Source organism: Mus caroli, chromosome 16, assembly GCF_900094665.2.
Source record: "Mus caroli chromosome 16, CAROLI_EIJ_v1.1, whole genome shotgun sequence".
Classification (NCBI taxonomy): domain Eukaryota; kingdom Metazoa; phylum Chordata; class Mammalia; order Rodentia; family Muridae; genus Mus; species Mus caroli.
The window spans coordinates 69,699,422-69,718,934 of NC_034585.1; the positions used below are offsets into that span (position 1 = coordinate 69,699,422).

At 39.2% G+C, this 19,513-nt stretch overlaps 1 protein-coding gene across 17 annotated transcripts in view; it reads right to left on the minus strand.

Annotated features, from left to right (window-relative positions):
- Robo2 (roundabout guidance receptor 2) overlaps positions 1-19,513 on the minus strand; it is a 1,509,792-nt gene that overhangs the window by 485,312 nt on the left and 1,004,967 nt on the right. For 5 of the 17 annotated variants that reach the window (XM_029470225.1, XM_029470221.1, XM_021184412.2 and 2 more), the window contains exon 1: positions 13,736-14,710. The exons of the other annotated variants lie outside the window; for them this stretch is intronic. In XM_029470225.1, coding sequence (XP_029326085.1) covers positions 13,736-13,796 — 61 coding nt within the window. In that variant the 5' untranslated portion in view covers positions 13,797-14,710. Of the gene's footprint in view, positions 1-13,735; positions 14,711-19,513 lie in introns of those variants that run through there. 17 annotated transcript variants of the gene reach the window in all.

Sequence of the window (19,513 nt, forward strand, 5' to 3'; positions counted from 1 at the left end):
CCTCTGTTGTGCTCTGCCTTTTTCGCTCACTCAATGGACTCTTTAGTTTTACTGATGGATATGAAGCAAGCAACCCAGCGCACTTCGCCTAGCAACCGATATCAGCCAGGGAAGAAGGCATGTCCTCTGCTCTAAGGGAAAAACAGAAGAATTTGGCTTCGTACAAAGCAGACACATGTTCTTTTGCATCTGATCCCAAATTGATTATCAAGAAGGATTCAGCAAATGCTAAATAATTTTGTTTTATGTGAATGTGAACAATCCCTCGAACTAAATATCAGCTGGTCTACTTGCTATGTAGCTGGCTTTCAAATGCTAGGCCAGTCAATTGATTCAAAGACTCAGTTTTGATTTCTCAGTGCACCCTCTTGGTGACCTCTTATAGCTCAAAACCTCCATCCTCCAAGGAATATATGTGTCCAGTTCTTCGATCATTGCAAGTGCAAAAAAATATGTATACATTCCTGGAGCAATCCCTGACTATAAACCTTAGCGTGGAATCCGGCAGAAATGAGCCTATAAAAGCATTTTTGTCTGGCTCTCTTATTTGTGTGCTATGTTCAGTTCCTGGTTAAAATGATTTAAAAATAACATCTTGAGAAAAGTTGGGCTACCTTGGAATTTAATTTCAACATAAGAAGACACATTACAGAAGCCAACAAAAGCCTAGAAAATCCCAAAATTTCTATCAAACAATTGTCATGGATGTGAGAATCTCACAAAAATGCAAGAAGACTTCTGAGCTTGGAAATTTTTCTTGTGAAACTATAAGTGTCCTGTAAAATTTTAAAAGCAGGGTAGGCCTTGCTTTTATTCCCACTTTATACCCATGAAACCAGACAGTCCAAAGAAAGACTCTATATTTGCTGCCAAATAAGTACCCAGATGTTATAAATATATTATTTCTGATATTACTGTCATACATTAAAATTTGACACCACTCAAGTTTTCAAATCACCACACTGAGAGTGAAGCATGAGAGTGTATCTTGTTTTAAAGTTGCAATGTCACCAAACACAATGACCATGCTTGGGGAGAAGAGACCAAAGGACTGCTTCAATGTTTGGAAGTGGAGGGGTCACGCACAACCTGAATGTTTTTGTATTGCTGGTTTTCAACCCAAAATTAAGATTGTAAAGAGGAAAAATATGAAGACCACACACAGAGCCACATCCCTTTACTCTTAGGACTTGGCAGGCAGAGGCAGGTGGATTTCAGTGAGTTTGAGGCCACCCTGAACTATATAGGTAGCTCTGTGACATCTTCAATAGTGAAACCCTGTCTCTAAAAATTAACGATAAAAACAAAGTTTCGGTGACAAAGGTCATTTTGTCACTGCCAAAGGAAATTTTCTTTTTTTTTTTTTTCCAAATTTTGTGTTTTTGGAGTGGGGTGGGGACAAAATTAATTAGTATTGTCTCACCAGCACAGCTTGCCTACTTTTGATCCTTCCTTCCTCTCCTTGCTTTGACAGACAAGATTTTCTAAGCCAAGTTGTTCTGAATGTCGAGTGTAGTAGATAATGGATAACCTTGAAAGTCTGACAGGCTTCTCTCTACCTCCAGCAGCATGTGCCACTATGCCAAGTTCATACTGGAAATCAAACCCAGAACTCTGTGCATGCTATGTGTCTTAGTCAGGGTTTCTATTCCTGCACAAACATCATGACCAAGAAGCACTTGGGGAGGAAAGGGTTTATTCAGCTTACTATGCACATTGCTGTTCATCACCAAAGGAAGTCAGGACTGGAACTCAAGCACGTCAGGAAGCAGGAGCTGATGCAGAGGTCATGGAGGGATGTTCCTTACTGGCTTACCACCCCTGGCTTGCTCAGCCTGCTCTCTTATAGAACCCAAGACTACCAGCCCAGAGATGGTCCCACCCACAAGGGGCCTTTCCCCCTTGATCACTAATTGAGAAAATGCCTTACAGTTGGATCTCATGGAGGCATTTCCTCAACTGAAGCTCCTTTCTCTGTGATAACTCCAGCCTGTGTCAAGTTGATACAAAACTAGCCAGTACAGTAAGTATGTATAAGTATGTATCAGTAAGTATGATACCTACTGATATCCCCAGTGATGGTACTGCTTTGTATGGGTTTACAGTCTACACAGACATTTATGTATGCCCAGCACCCTGGAGGCTAAAGCAAGAGGATCACCTTGAATTAATTGAAGGCATGTCAGGGGCACATATTTAGGTCTAGGCTGATTGAACAAAACCATGAAGCCTTGCTTTAAAAGAAAAGGAGCAATACAATTGATATTTTTTTCTGTTTTGTATTCAGTTTCTCCTACCACTCATAATAAGAGTGAGAAAGATAAAACAGCATTTGGTTAATAAACATGTGTTGCTGAAATGTATGTGAATGGTTTAGACACAGAGGCTGTTGTGTGCAACTGAGGAAAAATGAAATGCCCTGTATAATTGAGTGGATCAACAATGCACATGGCTTTCAGTAACTACAACACTGTTATTTGGCAACACATAAGCATTCCTTTTAAAGTTCTCAAGCCAAAGTCAGAAGGTTTGCTGTTAAATTCATCTTAAATCCCCCTTAATGTAGTGCAATTTTGGAAATTACATTTTAATTTTCACACATCTCAACAAATTATTTTAAGCATATTTTATCATTTTTATCATTTGCTAGTACCCGGGAACACATACCTCTGACCTTGGCTTCTAAAAATTTACACACTTTAAAAGAAACAATAATGATATCTGATTCCAAAGATACCTCCCATTTTCATGGTGCATATGGACATGTTAATTAGTTCTAGTTCATGCCAGAAATTTTGGACAAATCCCTTCAATTCCAGGATGTTTACAACTTGGTGGTTGCTGTTTGGATTTAAATGTAGTGTAATGGAATACTTGAGTTATGTCCCATGATCATTAGCTAATTTCTAAAAAAGCTTGTGACCAAAAACAAGGGAAGGAGATCATACACCAATCCTAGCCACAGCCACTTAAAAATGGCTGCTAAAGCCACAGTGCTGCACAGGATTCCAGTTCCCAAGGTCAGGATCTCACATTGCTTTTCCTAGCAGCTCCACTTAGTACTCACAAAAGAAGCCTATTGCAAAGCCAGTTATTAATAATGAGAGAAAAGAGAACAACGCCACAGACTTGGAATATTTGCCCATTTCATACTTCATCAATGTATCACTCCATCCAAAACAAAACACAGGCATAGAATACATGCAGTTTGCTCAACAGAATGTAATTGTTTCTTATGGATGGTAAGGTCAGGAATGTTCATATTGTCTAGTCCAAAGTTTTTTTTTTTTCTTTTAAATCATTCAGTTACAATGTGTTCAACCAAAAGTACATAAAAGAATCTAAAATGAAGGAGGCCTTAGATTTGGACAGTCAATGCTGTTTTGTGTGTGTGTGTGTGTGTGTGTGTGTGTGTGTTTTGTTTGTTTGTAACAATCCAGAAAATTAGTAATAAAAAAGATATGTGATTTGTAAAAATAATAGAAACTCATTGCTCCTCTTGAGTATAGATAAAAGCTGTATTTATTTGGTACTCAATGGGTTTGTCTTACACAGACATTTCCCCATGGTACTTATTTTAGAACCAAAAACTGTAGGTAAAATATTAAAAATATAACTGTAAAATGTAAACCCACATGAAGCAAACTACAGTATTATATCATCATATAACATTGGCTAACAAATATGGCTGTTTGCAGAAGGCCTTTTATGTATCCCTTTCTGTCCTAACAAACACTATTCACTTGGGAATGCTAAGGATTCTGTGATCAGCGTATAATGTGATGGCAAAGCATGTCATAGCATGCCTGTGACAGTTACATAGGTGTGGTCACAGATGAGTCCATTAAAGCAAAAACATTTTTTTTTATCAGCTACCTAAAGACTCATGTTAAGAAAAGTCTTACAAAATGTATCATGAATGGGTGTCCCCAATGACAGCCAAAGCTAATGTTTGATAGTCAAAATCTCTTTCTACTTGTTCCCTTGTTTATACAAGTCAGGGATTGTAAATTCTGTGATTTTCAGCTTAGAACTTCTCTTCAACCACTAAGTGAAGTTTTCATCATCCAGTTAACTGAAATGAACTTGCCACTTTGCAGAGATTTAAAGAATATGAAATGTAAAACAGTAATAGATAGAATAAAAGAGAAGACTCTAGTATTTACTTAGTAGGTCCTTGTGTTTCTCAAAGAGCCCTGCAAGTTTGCTTGTCTATAAATCAGCACCCAATGAGCATGTGTGGAATCAGATGACAGCCACAGCATTGCCAAGCTAATTCTCTTATAATTAGAAAACACCTGGTCAAAACCATCTTAGTCTCTAAGATTTGATTTGATTTGATTCCTACATGATAGTGTGGGTTCCAACTAAGTACCTACATTTTCTTAGATTTAGGTGTCCACGTGTCCAAATACTAGAGGACATGTAATATATTTTCAAATGAGTCTTCTCCCTCTTCGATTCTATCCTTCTATAATCTATAATTCATACCTTTAAATCTGCTAAGTAGCAAGTTCACTTGTGTTCACTAAATATGGAAAACTTCACAGAGTAATTGGAGAGCATATAAAAGACCAAAATTACAGGTAGAATTCTAAATTCTGACTAGAGGAAATTTAAGACATATTATTACAGTGTGAGATTGTTTCATTTCAAATCTTCAAATTGAGTCTGCACTGATCATTACTTCATTGGAAAAAATACATTTAGTTCATATATTACTGGTGAAATTTAAAAAACAAAACAAAACAGATATCATAATTGTTTAAAAAGTTTAAGTGTAGAGTTACTATATGACCAAGAAATTTTACTCTTGGTTAAATAAAAGCATGTTCAAAAATCAGTGCACATTATACAACTTAAATCTCCATCAAATCTCACTCTATCTCCAATGAGTCAGACTATTATGAGTAACAAAAGGATGGAGTTCTTATACATGATCCAATATGGATGGCTTCTGAAAGTATTGTGCTAGATAAAGAAACTAGTCATAAAATACTGTGTGTGTGCGTGTGTGCAAGCTATGCTATATCAAATTGACAGGAATTCATTTTCTGCCTCTGGATTACAGGTGTGTACCACTAGTTCCAGTCTAAAATATATTTAACAAGACTAGTTTAGTGGAAAACTAGACAAGCAATTGATTAAGAATAAACTGGAGACAAATAATTTTCCATATTAGAAGGAGAGCAGTATATAGGGAAGAAGGCAGAGGAGTCATATGGAGGGTAAAATTCATTTTAAATTAGATTGTAGTGAGGTTGTCCAACTCTGTACTTATACCTGAAATTACTAAACCTTATGCTTTAATGAAAATTTTTATGGCATATGGAAGTGCTTCTCTGTAAGACTAGTTATATATATATATATATATATATATATATATATATATATATAGAGAGAGAGAGAGAGAGAGAGAGAGAGAGAGAGAGGCCAGAGTTAGAGTGGCCAAAGTTAGAGAGTATGTATTTTAGATTTCATTTGAAATTTGTAAATAAAATTTTCAGTTAAGACTTCTGTGGGATATTGTCTTAACTCTAGACTGAGTATCAAGATGTATTAAAAATTAATGACAATGAAAGACAGAACTGTTCCCACAGTTGACAGGTGATCTACGCATACACACTCTGCACATCCATTGGCTTCGTCTTGAAATGTGTGTATCCACCTTCAAACACACACGTCCACACATGATAAATAATAGTAATTTTAAAAATTACATCAATCTTTGAAACAGTTTCTACTTATTATATCCCCAATCATAGCTCAGTGTAGCGTCTATTGTTAACAGGCCCTTGAATAAATCAACTGTATGTACAAGTGGATAATGTGCAACATGAGTGATAGATATTACTTTCTAGCTTCCATTAATAATCTTACAAATATTACAGAATTGCATATTTGGGGGCTAATTTTAGAACTTATCTATTTGGTTCTACTTCCAAATTAAAGCAATCATTATTATTTATTGGAAAATTATATAGAAATTGAAATATATACTTAATACCCAGAAAAGTCTCAATTTTTGAACTGAATGTCATCAGATGAGTTGGTGTTCCTGGAAAGGAGTGGACTGTTACAGCATTTCAGAAGCATTTTAAGAAATTCATTGTCAAAACCCATACAACACTCAGAGCTATGTTAAACAACTATAGCAGTGTTCATGTGGGAGGAGAGAAAAGATGACTGTGGTAACCCATTGTAGAAAATACTCTTTGCTTGATACAAAGGAGTTATATTAGAGCAGATTGCCAAATCCATACCTTTTGCCAAGGAGAAAGCATAACATCAAGTCAGCAGAAATCATATAACTGCAAATTTAATAACTTTCTCAGTTTGTATAGGTGCATAATGCATACACATATATCCTCTCTCTCTCTCTCTCTCTCTCTCTCTCTCTCTCTCTCTCTCTCTCTCTCTCTCTCTCTCTCTCTCTCTCTCTCTCTATGTCTCTCAAAAACACAAATACACACAACACAAATACATACACATCATCATACTTCAAGTATTACCAGTACAGGGCCTATTTATAAAACTCAACAACACAAAAGCACTCCGTAAGCACGTTTTCATTTATTCAACAAATATTTGACTATTTACAGTGTGTCTGCCAGTGCCCTGGGCTTTGGAGGAACACTGGTAAATGTGACAGTCAAAGCTAAGTTCCTGGCATATGTGCTCAGTGCAGGTGTCTGATGACAAACAAACCTATAGCGGCACTACATATTGACTGCTAGCAAAGCAAGTTAGTGTCTCCTGTCTCTTTATGTCTTTCTTACAAAGTAAGTAGCTCCTGGAGTTTTCCCAACTGTATCCAAAAATATTTATTAGAAGGAAGATCCTAAGCCACAGAAAACACATGTGGTCACCTCTAGGCAAATGTGTTTAGAGTCCGATATAATGAAGACAACATCATCACTTAGGAAAAGAGCTTTATAAGCTATCTTATTAGCCATGTTAAAACGTTCAGGTCCCATACTGAGAGTTCTTCACAGTAAGGCTAATTCACTACTTGGCCATCTTCCTGGTCTCCTTCTCTAGCTAGGTCACAAAGAAACTTGAAGTCACACAACTTACTGTGGCATGACTAACAAAGTTCATCACCTGTGTGTGACCAGAGAACCTCATGTTTTGACTCATCTCCCATAAGTGTAGCATCCTTAATTTTAATTGTAGACATGCTAATATGTTAATCCATTTATATTCCTTAAAACACAATCACATATGCACAGGCACACATACCCACTCCCCCCCCCATCCACACACTCACATACACACATCCTTTTCTTTTCTTTTTTTAAGGCATTTTTTATTAGATATTTTCTTCACTTACATTTCAAATGCTATCCCCAAAGCCACCTATACCCTCCCCCTGCCCTGCTCCCCAACCCACCCACTCCTGCTTCCTGGCTCTGGCATTCTCCTGTACTGGGACATATGATCTTCTCACATCCTTTTCTAACCAGAGGTGAGTAATATAAAATATATGTTTAAGACAGACCAAGGTGTAATATAAATAGTACTTCAAAAGGGGCAATTTTAGAAATGTTAACTAACAACTACAATTTAAAACCATCCTGGGAAGGCTCAACAGATTGCCTCTCTGGATCAGGTGGCAACCTCTGAAGTTGGGGTCTAATGTGAGGAAGCTGGATGGTTTCTGTATAATCTAGTAGTGGGACAGCAGTGTCTTCCCTTTCTTAACTTTTACTTCCCACTCACGACATGAGCAGTGTTGTCCTTCCACTGGGTGCTCACATGAAGTTCTTCATTCTTCCAGGCCCAAGCTTTGGGGTCTACCATCAAGGACTGAGACTACCAAAATTCTAAGCCCAATCATGTACAATTTCTCTTTATATCCTGATTATATCAGGAACCTCTTACAGCAATTGAAAGTTTTTTGTTTGTTTTGTTTTGTTTTCATAGTCCATGTTTCCAAAAAAAGATGATATCTGAATCAAATTCCAATATCAATAAGTAATTGAGTAACTTTACCAGCTCCAAGATCTAGATTAGGGCATTTTCTGTAAAGATCACATACAAAGACCTAGGGTCAGCTAAACGACTTCCTCTACATGTTTATTCTAGGCAGACAGTCTGAGCCACTGAAAAGATAGAAGAAAGTCTGGATTCACAGAGTCTTGCATATCTTGTTCCAGGCTTTGTGGAAGCCAGGAGCAGAGAGCTACAGAAAAAACACACATTTCATTTCCATGTGGAGTGAAGATCCTACTGACTAAAGAGTGGAGAACTAGGAAGGGGAAAGGGAAGGGATGCTTACCAAGCCTGACTGCTTAGTATTAATAAAGCAGAATCAATAATTCTAGAATCTGGATAAAAATTTGACATTCACGGAAGAATATTTTTAGCTTAGAATGTGTTTTAAATTATTCATAAGATGGTAGATGAGAAAAATGTGATAAAATCAAGCTAAGTTTCAGATGTTCCATGAAGAGCTGGGCATGAGGCATGAGAACAAGTCAAGATGATTCATTAGTTTGGATCATCAAAAATGGGAATAATGAAGCTATTTACTGAGATGGAAATAACTACAAAATGGCATGTTCTATCCTGGGCTTGAATTTGCTGTAGTGTCATTAGTTATTAAGCTAAGATGCCACATAGTCAGAGGGACCTGGCAAACAGTGTTCCAGGCCCTGGAGATAGGCAAGCTATAGACCCATCATGGTAAATCCAACTCTTCTGCGGGATGATTAGGACGTTTCAGAGACGTCAGCATACATATGGATGAGATGAAAGATTGTGAAGAGTGGTGGAAATGAAGAAGAACACAATAATGACTGAGGCCTGGTGACTCCAACACTATTTTGAATTATAGATAAGTAGTTGGGGTGTGTGTGGTACATGCCACAGACAATGTTAAATATTCATCTTGACATAGCACCCAACTAAAAGACTCAAAGGGGGATTTTGCAAAACTTTCTCCTCAAAAAGAGAATAATCATTCAGTCATTTTTTTTCATTCAATATCTTTTAAAGAAGAAAATTAATAGCCTGTCATGTACTGATTGAGATTTGAAGGTCTGTACCTGGAGAAACTGAAAGAGAGAGGACAGTTTTGCTATTTAATATTAATTCTATAAAATGTTATTTTATAAGTTCTATTTTTGCTTGAAGACAGATCTGGAACTTCTGTTTGTCAAGGTTTGAAAAACATAGTATACAAACATAAAGAAAAGTAAGGATATGTAAACCAAAGTTACATACACCTACAACAAACAAATATTTACACCCTTAGCTGTAAATCTGACCAATTACCATTTTATAAATACTGTATACAATCTCCTTCACTTTTCAAATGTGTCTCTACTGATGGGGTTTGCAGCCCCATAGGAGGAACAACAATATCAACTAACCACTAACCCCAGAGCTCCCAGGGACTAGACCACCAACCAAAGAGCATACATGGTGGGACTCAGGTCTCTAGCTGCATATGCAGCAGAGGATGGCTGAGTTGGTCATCAGTGGGAGGAGAGATCTTTGTAACTATGAAGGCTGTATGCCCTAATGTAAGGGAATGCTAGGGCCAGAAAGTGGGAGTGGGTGGGTTGGTGAGCAGTGGGGGGGGGGGGGGGGGGGGGGGGGGGGGGGGGGGGGGGGGGGGGGGGGGGGGGGGGGGGGGGGGGGGGGGGGGGGGGGGTCAGAGGGGAAACTGGGAAAGGGGATAACATGTGAAATGTATATAAGATATCGAATTTTAAAAAGTCTCTCTAATTTCTTTTACAATGTCCAAAACATAAAGAAGAAAAGAATAAAGGAAAAAGGGAAGGAAGGGGAATGGGAAGAAAGAGGAAGAAGGAAGCAGAAGAAAAATAAGAATAAAAGTAAGTGGCTGGCTCAATGGTTATGAGCACTGACTGCTCTTCCAGAGGTCCTGAGTTCAATTCCCAGCAACCTTATGGTGGCTCATAACCATCTGTAACAGGATCTGATGCCCTCTTCTGGCTTATTTGAAGATAGCTACAGTGTACTCATATTAAATAGATAGATAGATAGATAGATAGATAGATAGATAGATAGATAGATAGATAGATAGATAGATCTTTGGAGGGGGTGGAGAGATGGCTCAGCAGTTAAGAGCACTGACTGCTCTTTCCAAAGGTCCTGAGTTCAATTCCCAGCAACCACATGGTGGCTCAAGGCCATCTGTAATGGGATCCAACGCCCTCTTCTGGTGTATTTGAGGACAGCTACAGTGTACTCATATACATTAAATACATACATACATACATACATACATACATACAAGATAATCCCTCCTCCATTTTTCTAACATTATTCAAAAGCCAATTTGCACATGAGAAGTAAATTTATCTTTTGCTTCAGGGATATATATATATATCCATGTATAAGCTATTTCCTTGTCTTTCCATAGTTTTACTGTCAAAGATGCTATTTTTACAAGCTAGTCAGAAGCAAAATGACAAGAGCTTTTTGTGTTCTCTCTCTCTCCCTCTCTCCCCCTTCCTCCCTACCCCCGTGTGTGTGTGTGTGTGTGTGTGTGTGTGTGTGTGTGTGTGTGTTTGCATGATCATGACTTTTACTTTGAGATTTTCCAGTTTAATGTTCTAAGTAATCCTTTTGGTTTATGGTCCGCATGTTGCATAGCATCAAAGGTTATTCAAACAAAGCCAATTCAAATGTGATATTACTGCTCAGCTACAAGAACAAATTTCAGGTTACTTATATGCAATTCAAGTTCTTAAATGGGCTACATATGGCTACGATAATGAGCCCATTACTGAAAGGAGCACTTTAGCAAAATGTATAAACCTATATGAGATTATGCATCTGCGCTGTGCACACACATTATCTTTATCTCCCCAAATACCACATGTGTCATTTTCATTTAGTAATAGGTAAGGAGTAAAGAAGAGAAAACCATTATCATTGTGAAAACACCTTTCAGAAGTATTGTAAAATTATCAAATTGATATATGAGATGGGATTATAATTTAAAATCTTGCAATCATTCAAATTATATCCCTTTTACTGATTGAAACCACTGTTATTTAAAAGCAAAATTTACTAAACAAAGCCTAAATTCATTACACATTCTATTTTACAGGCAGCAAACCCTCAATATGGCTATTTGTTTCAAAAAATATCTTCACATGAAACATTTTTTTAAGTTCATCATCAGTTCTGAACTAACTCAGTATTTATTCTTCATGGCTTGCTATAAGGAAGGATTCTGAAAACTCATAAATAATATTAGCACAAATTTTCTATGAGGAGGCAAAACTCTAACATTTTTTCATGCACCATAAAAATGCACATATAAATAACCCACCAAGCAAATTTTAATGCAAATCTATGTATCATTTGTCACTGAATAAAATTAATTTCTATGTTGAGCACAAGGATAGTCAGTATATCTTTGGAATGGTACAAGCTTCTCTAAATTTGAAATTCATGTGGAAAATAAGCCCACAGCTCTGAGAAGGACAATAAGTAAATAAATATCACAGAATCCAGGATGAGCACAGAGATGAGGGATTCTATACACCAGCCTCTTCATTGAGTATGTGAATGCAGGGTCCCAAGCCTTGCAACAGCCTAGATGGCAGTATTGTCCACATCCCAAATTTTCAACAATCCCCATGGAAGAGCTGTCACCCTTCTGAAGTACCTAAAGACAACCCAATGTCAAATGGATGGCTATGTGTAAATTCAGTAAGAATGTCTATAATGACTTTGATTCTGACCCAGCAGATTCTAAACACAAACTAGTTTTATATATATGAAATTTCACGTTGTCTCTTTGGTCTTAACTCTTTTACCTGTAGGCATTTTTTTTTCATTTTATTACTATGCACTTGCATGCAGATGATCCAGACCCCAAAACTGCCTCTTTAATTTATAATGGAAAATCAGAACAAAGCTTCCAGACATGTCTTTAGAGAGGAGAAAAGGGAGGAGGGGAATAAAGAAGGGGGTAAGAGGAGGAAGAGGAAGGGTAGGGCATACAAGAGAAAGAAGGAAAGAAGAGAGAGAAGGATAAAACAGATAGGAGGGGGTAGAGGAAGTGAGGGAGTGTGGGAGAAAAGGAAGACAGAAGTAGTGTAAGTGCTGCTGGTCCACTACACTGGTTAATTGCATTTGTTTCATACATATCCAAACATCTTAGTGCATTAATTGCATTCTGTAATAATCTTTTCGGAATCCCTCTGTCACGTCCATGAAGCAGTTTAATTGTATTCTTCCCCGAGACTCTAATGTTAAAAATGATGATAATTCTACCTCCAATATGTAATTTTTAAATGCATTGCTATGGAAAAGTCTTAGTACCACAATCAAACATATTTGGAATGCATAAACCTTTGTGTTAGGATGATATTCAGGTAGTGTAAAAGCAAGCCTGTTAGAAATAACATGGGTATTGATATAATGATAGAAATCACCACAGTGTCAATTGAAGTCACCAAATCCTAAGCTTCTACTATTTTTCAGGGAAGGAGAAACACTGTACCCACATTCACTGCTTCTGGGTTGCTATTACTTGGAGAAGAGCAAATGAACTCATGTGCTCCGCAGATGAAAACAGCCACTTGGCAGTAGGTGCACTCATCTTCTATATTGCCTTGTGTTTATAGATAGCCTTCCCTTTGAGTCTGATACTCAGGCTCTGCATAGCAGCTGCCAGACCCACAGTTGCTCCTACAGATGGGCAATAATAGGCAATGTCCCAAGTAATGAATTCAAAGGAAAGTTTATGTAGCAACATGTTATCGTGGTGTCTTAAATATTTGGATTAATATGCTTTAGATTCTTTATAAGCATTAGAAATGAAAGTTATTGCCATGCTTAGGACATGGTGGCTCAGTCCACTCATCATATATAACACTGAGGGATATATATATATATATATATATATATATCCCTAGAAAGCTAACACCAAATATGTTTTAGTTTCAAAGAAGAAACCCACAGTATATTTATAATTATTAATACTTCTCATTCAAACAGCTACAGAAAGGCTTGGGTAATGATCTCACAAGAACCTGATATTCAGGGAGGCTATCCCAGGAAACTAACTCTGAACAAAAGACAGGAAAAGCAGAGGTTGAAAACTGTCTACTCGACAGAGTGGCACAGCCTAGCGGGAGATACCTACAGCACCTGTTCTGAGTCTCCATTGTGTTTGCCCACTGGGGACTCAGCTGAGGGCTCCCAGCCTGCAGCCAGCCCAGAGTGGGTACTGCCTCCTTCCTGGAGCCTCGCCCAGTCTCACTTGTGACAGTTTTCTCTCTGTGATCTAAATCCTTCATTCTGATTTCGCGCTGGGATAGCATTCATGGACACACAGGTGATACACTTTGAACCTAGAGATACCCGTATCAAATCCTCACTGAATGCACCTCCAAGTATCTCCTACTATAGTTCTGCAGTTGAATGCCTAAGCCAAAGTTTAGATACCAGAACAAATACCAAAGAGAGAGAGTAGTCACAACCATTCTGGTTTCTTTCTTAGCATTGTTTTTAAATAGTTACTCTTCTAAGCTGGGAGCCCATCACTTATTGCTAAACTCCCCAATTAATGAATCACAATAACAGTAACAATAAGGTGTTCCACTAGCATCAGGTTAGAAACAAAAGACACAGAACCTCTAGCCCTGAAGAGCTTGTGCCTCGCCAAACACACTCCCAACTACACTGTCATTTTCTTTAGAAGGCACAACAATCTCAGAAAGAAAGGGGTGCTTAAACTCACCATCAATCCGAATGCAGAGAAATCCAAAGAGCAATAATAGTGTAAACATCAGAGGATTCATTTTGACATATGAAAAAGGATCCAGGTTGTTTAAGAAACCAATCCCAGAGAGCAGAAGTACAAAAATAAGTATCAAAAAAAGAGGTAGGTCCGAAGTTTAGACTTTCCTAGAGATTAATTAAGGTCAAGAAGAGCAAAATGGCAACATCGGAAGCTGTTGGTGAAGAGGTCTGTCACGGGACGCATTAGGTGCCATCCGAATGAACCCAGGGGACTCCAGAGCCGCTGCACTTCCACAGGCTGGCTTCCTAAATTCCCACAAATTCAGCCCAGCTGGCGGGACTATTCACGTGCGTCTAGCCCTGTCTCCTTAGACTCCATTGCAATCCAAACACAACTTCTTTCTTCGGAAGTCAAGAAGATGATGGGGGTACAAAAAAGACCTAATTCCTAGAAAGTGTTCCACAAACTTGCCAACGCGCTGCGGAGCAACCATTGACCTGCCCACCGGGTTTTCTCTCCCCTTGGTCTCCTCCGTAGCAGCACCACTTCGCGGAGTTTTGTTTTGTGTGGTTCTGTTTTCACTTAACTTCCATCCTAAGGATGTGTCAAAGCAGCACTTTGTGAGCCGGCCCTCTCCTCCGCAGCCTGGTCGCCTCCCTCGGAGTCTCTGGTTTCCAAAAGGAAGGAAAAGAGGACAGAAGGACGGCTTGGGTGGAGAATGGGAACTCCTACGTGGTGAGGGAGCGAGGAGGAGGGCGAGGAGAAGAAGCAAGGGAAGAGGGAGGGGCTGAGCTGAGGCCGCGGCCACCCGGGAGGGGCCGCCCCGGAGAGATCTAGCGTCCAGCTGCTGCTGGCGAGCGCCGCCAGATCTAGGAGCTCCGGACCTGGGAGCCCTGAGGATGCTCACGCGTGGTCCTGCCTCCGGGAGTAGTGCTGCCTCCAGCCTCTTTCGGGACAGCCACTGCTTCAGAGGCGGAGGCTGCGCTGCGACCGCCTCCTCCAGCAGCTGCCGGGGGTTGGAAGGACTTGGAGGAGGGAAGGCGAGGAAGCAGGAGAGGAGGGGAGTATAGAGCTGCTCCCAGTATACCCCCGGGAGGGGTTGAAGGATGGAGGGGTGTACACGGATCTCCACCTCCACCCGATCACTGTCCCGTGCAGTGGGAGACAGCCCTCCCCGGGGTCCGCGGAGCAAGGGTTACCGGGCAAGCGATGAGTCTTAGGGGGGGACGAAATAAACCAATGTGGAACCGCTGCGGGCTCGCTAGGACTGCCATGAACTCTTTCCCATTCTGGGAGCCTCCTGGGCGTCCCCCTCCCTCCCTCCTCCGGAGGGGTGAGGTGGGCTTCCAGCCTCCTGCTCTTCACGCGGCCCGTTTAATGGGCAGGTAATTTTCTCGGTGAGTGATTTCATGGAAGCCCTTCCTAATTATTCATCGCTCCGTCTGCGGGAGCTGCACAAGAGCTTTTCTAGAAAAAAAAAAAATCTTCCAGGACCCAGGGCACAGCCTCATTACCTGTTAAAATCACCACACACACACACACACACACACACACACACACACACACACACTTCACCTTTTACCAGAAAGAAGCTGGCCCACAGGGAGAGCAGGGGACTGAAAGAAGTATCTATTGGAGTAGAAAGGTTTTGTGTACATACACCCTCTGTGGTTGTAAGTGAACTTGCCCACCCCCCCACCCCCCACCGCACCACACACAAAACCAACTATGTGGATGTAGGGGAGGGTTATCTCTAACCTCGGCCGGCTTGTTTTAGCCAAGATCTATGGCTAACTACGGAATCCCCAAGAGAAAATAGGGGGAGGACTGGCATCGCGCTAATGTTGCTCAGTTGCCTTCTGACCTCTCAACACTCACTGACTATAATTCGGGACCTTGTGATAAATGAGTCCTGCAGAAGACTCTGGGAATGGAGGAGGTCGAGGATCAAAAGACTTGGAGGAAGTGGTTTTCTAGAGCCTTCGATCTTTTTAGGACCTCTAAAAGAGAATTAGGAAAAGCAGCCACTGATTTAGGAACGCTGATAACCCAACTAGGCTAACAGGAGCTCGAGCGGAATTTCTGCCCAAGCACGATAAAAGGGAATACATTCCAAGCAAAACCTACCGAATAGATGCTATTAGGGCTGGGGACAGTTAGAGAAGGCCACTTTCAATCAGTTTCCTGCTACTGTCTAAGGTGCTCTGACATGGCCGTTGTGGCCGGACCCACGTGTGATCAAAAGCTTTGCTTGGTAACTGTTTGGTGCTTGTTCAGGTGATTATAAAAGCGCCTGACAGGAACTCACGCAGGTCCCTGAGCCAAGCAGGCCTCTGCTTGGCGAGTCTTTAGTTCCCCCTACTGGAAAATATTAGGAAAGAAACGATATTTGAGGACATTTGAGGAGCCTTTTGTTTGGTCGGATGTGTTTTGGTGCCTCCATTGAACTTAGATCTCCATTGCTTATAATTAGAAATGGAGTGTTTTTCCCTCAAAAGAAAAGCCAACGACATTTAAGCAAGCACTTAGGAGAGTTCTCTTGGCATTCCAGGAGGCTTGTTCATGATGGCAATAAAACTGTCATTGGTCAAAGGGCAGAACTCAAACCACACTTCTCATGAAGCATCAAAAGTCATTTCTAGCAGTTTTGAAGTACACTCTATCCTCATAAATAAAAAAGAAAGCACTTTTTTTCCTTTTTGGCTAAAGATTGTACTTCAAAACTGCTAAATTCTTCAAGTATTGACTCCAAAATTAGCATCATATGCAAAGAAAGAAAGAAAGAAATAGAGAGAGAGAGAGAGAGAGAGAGAGAGAGAGAGAAAGANAGAGAGAGAGAGAGAGAGAGAGAGAAAGAAAGAAAGAAAGAAAGAAAGAAAGAAAGAAAGAAAGAAAGAAAGAAAGAAAGAAAGAAAGAAAGAAAACAAGTTTATGTGTTGTAATCCGGCACCACCTGAAGACAGGAGTTCTATGTTTGATAACACCATGAAAAAGAAAAATCCAAGAGTGTCCTGGATTAACTTCCGTTACCTCTCCAGGATGCTAGAAAATAGTTGATTATGTAAAACTTTTGTCTTGGACATTGTATTAGGTTTTAAGTCAAGTATTGAAAAACAAATCTCTCTTGTTCTTCTATCCAAGAAACAACTCCTCTAATCTCAAGCAAATTATATTGCTCCTGAGTTCAAAACTTTTTTCTTTCCAACAAACACAAGTTCCATAATGATATTCTGCAAGAATTAAAAATCAAATAAGCTAATGAGACTTTCAATGTTAAGGAAGATCTGGGAAAAGAGAACCGGCATATTCCAATCAGGAGTTTTCTTCTGGCTTCTAATTTAACTACTTTCCAATTACAAGAGCATTTCTTAAAAAAAAAAAACAAAAAAAAAAAACAAAAAAACAAAAAAACCCAAAAAACTATCAAATCATTCAGGAGTCAGACGAGTGTGTTTGGAGAATCAGAGAGAATGGATGGGAGAGGGCCCACCCAACAATTCCTCCTGTCTCCTAGGGTAGAAATTGCTGCATTTTACTTCACAGAAATGTATTCACATGTAGAGTATGAAGATGACTTCCACAGAGGAGTTTTATTTAATACTTTTATTTAATAAGTCAGTTTTTGCCAAACACCAGTATTTTATATTCACAACTACCTTACAGAAGTCACAGAAAAAAAGGTCAATGACTTTGTATTGATGCCTTCTTGTGTGTAATTATTTCTACTAAGAAATTAAAACTGAAGCAAAGTTATTTTGGAGTGTATATTTTATATTTTTTCTTGAACACAAATTTGGAATTGATTCATATAAGAATGCTTTGCCAATATCTCCTTTGATAATGTAATGTACCTAAAGAAAACATGATATATCAATGCTAGTTAAAGGAAATTTTAAGGTAATAATCAAAGCTTTCACATTAAATAAGCAACAGTAAGAGGTCCTTAGTCAGAAGTTTAATGTAGATGATATTAAGACCAAGAGAAGCAACAGCATCATTTCCTGCAAGATTTCAGAGAATCTGTGCTGAAGAGATCATGCTGAAGTCTTTAAAAACCTGAGCCTTGTAGTAGAAACTGGAAAATCCATTTAAGCATATGAAGAGGGAAAAAAAAAGAAAAGAAAAAAGAAGACAGAAAGAAAGAGAGACAGAAAGAAAGAATGGGAGGAAGGAAGGATGGGAGGGAGGGAGGGAGGATGGGAGGGAAGGAGGAAGGAAAAGAGAAATTGCTTCACTTATCATTAAGGAATCAGTTTTAAAGTCAAGGGCTGTTCAGATGGATTTTTTTCTGTGTAAAATTGCTTTAGCATACATTTTTTCCATATCAAATTTAAATAAAATATATGGGTCATTACCTACAATAAGACATCAGGCAATTAAAATAATGTGTAAAAACTCCTGACCAGACAAGAATGATTTGCTTGCTCCTGCATTATTTTGTTTTATCTTGTTCCATCTTTCCCCAGAAAGATTCTGAGGCAGACAAGTATGAGAAAATATTATTCTTCTGAAATAATCCGGAAATTCCCGATTGCAATTACTTCACTTTAAGATAGTCATCAATATTTATATCAATACATACTAAATTTACCTTATACAAAGCATATGCATCTATGTAGGAATAGTATTTTGGTCCATTCCATTGATTTTTTTAATGAACCTCACTTCAGCAATCTGAAATAGGAGTTGATTGAAATACAGCAATATTTTATTTAAAAATAATGGTTTTTGCCACATATAGGCCACATATTTTCAAGAAAGAAGAATTTTCTTTCACCAGAATTTTAAAAGTTGAAAAATAACTTTGCTCTTGATTGAAGTGTTTAGGAAGCATTCAAAAACTTAATGATTTTTGAATAAATGAAATATAGAAAATGGTGTAGAATACTGAAGCCGAACTTCTCTTTGCATGAACACTTTAAAAAGAAGAGTATGTCAGGAAGATATGAAGCTGTGGAGGGATAATCAGTGATGCCCAGCAGGCTATGGTTAGCATCGCAGTTACACAGGTCCATGCATTGTTTGTGTAGAGAGCCTGTGTGACAACATGCAAGAGGCATGTGTCTTGCCCATGCTACTGCAGCATAGCTCACAACTAAACCAGTGACAAAGAACCATTGTTCTTCAGCATTACTGTCAATGTGAGATGGTTGTTACTTCTACGACATGGCAGCAAATAGGAAGGTTTGCTGGAGCCTTTTCTCTGTGACAGTGCATAGTCTAAGTCCAAAGGAATTCCTATGGCTGCACTCTAATGTTCTCAGGTGTGTGTGTGTGTGTGTGTGTGTGTGTGTGTATGTGTGTGTGTAATTGTCACAGGAAGTTATGATCCATCATTTGGTACATTAAAAGAAGACCAATGGAGTTAAGTGAAAGAAGAGATGAACAGCACTGGTGGATCTAATCTGTGTGGCTTGAGACCTCTAGGAATGTCAGCCCTTGAGGACCAGTGACCTGTTACTGCTGAGCATCAGGTCTGTCCAGTGCTTTGAAACATTCCAAGTCCACATCATTTTAGAAAGTGTGCATCCCCCTATGGTCATAGAGGCCTCATCTGTGATAGGCAGAATATTGGATGCAGGCAATGTGAGTTCATTTGCACAATGGAATACTACTCAGCTATTAAGAACGAGGACATCCTGAGTTTTGCAGGCAAATGGATGGAACTAGAAAATATCATCCTGAGTGAGGTAACTCGGTTCCAAAATGACATGCATGGTATGCACTCACTCATAAGTGAATGTTAGCCAAAAACAAAAAGGAAAGGGGAAAGAA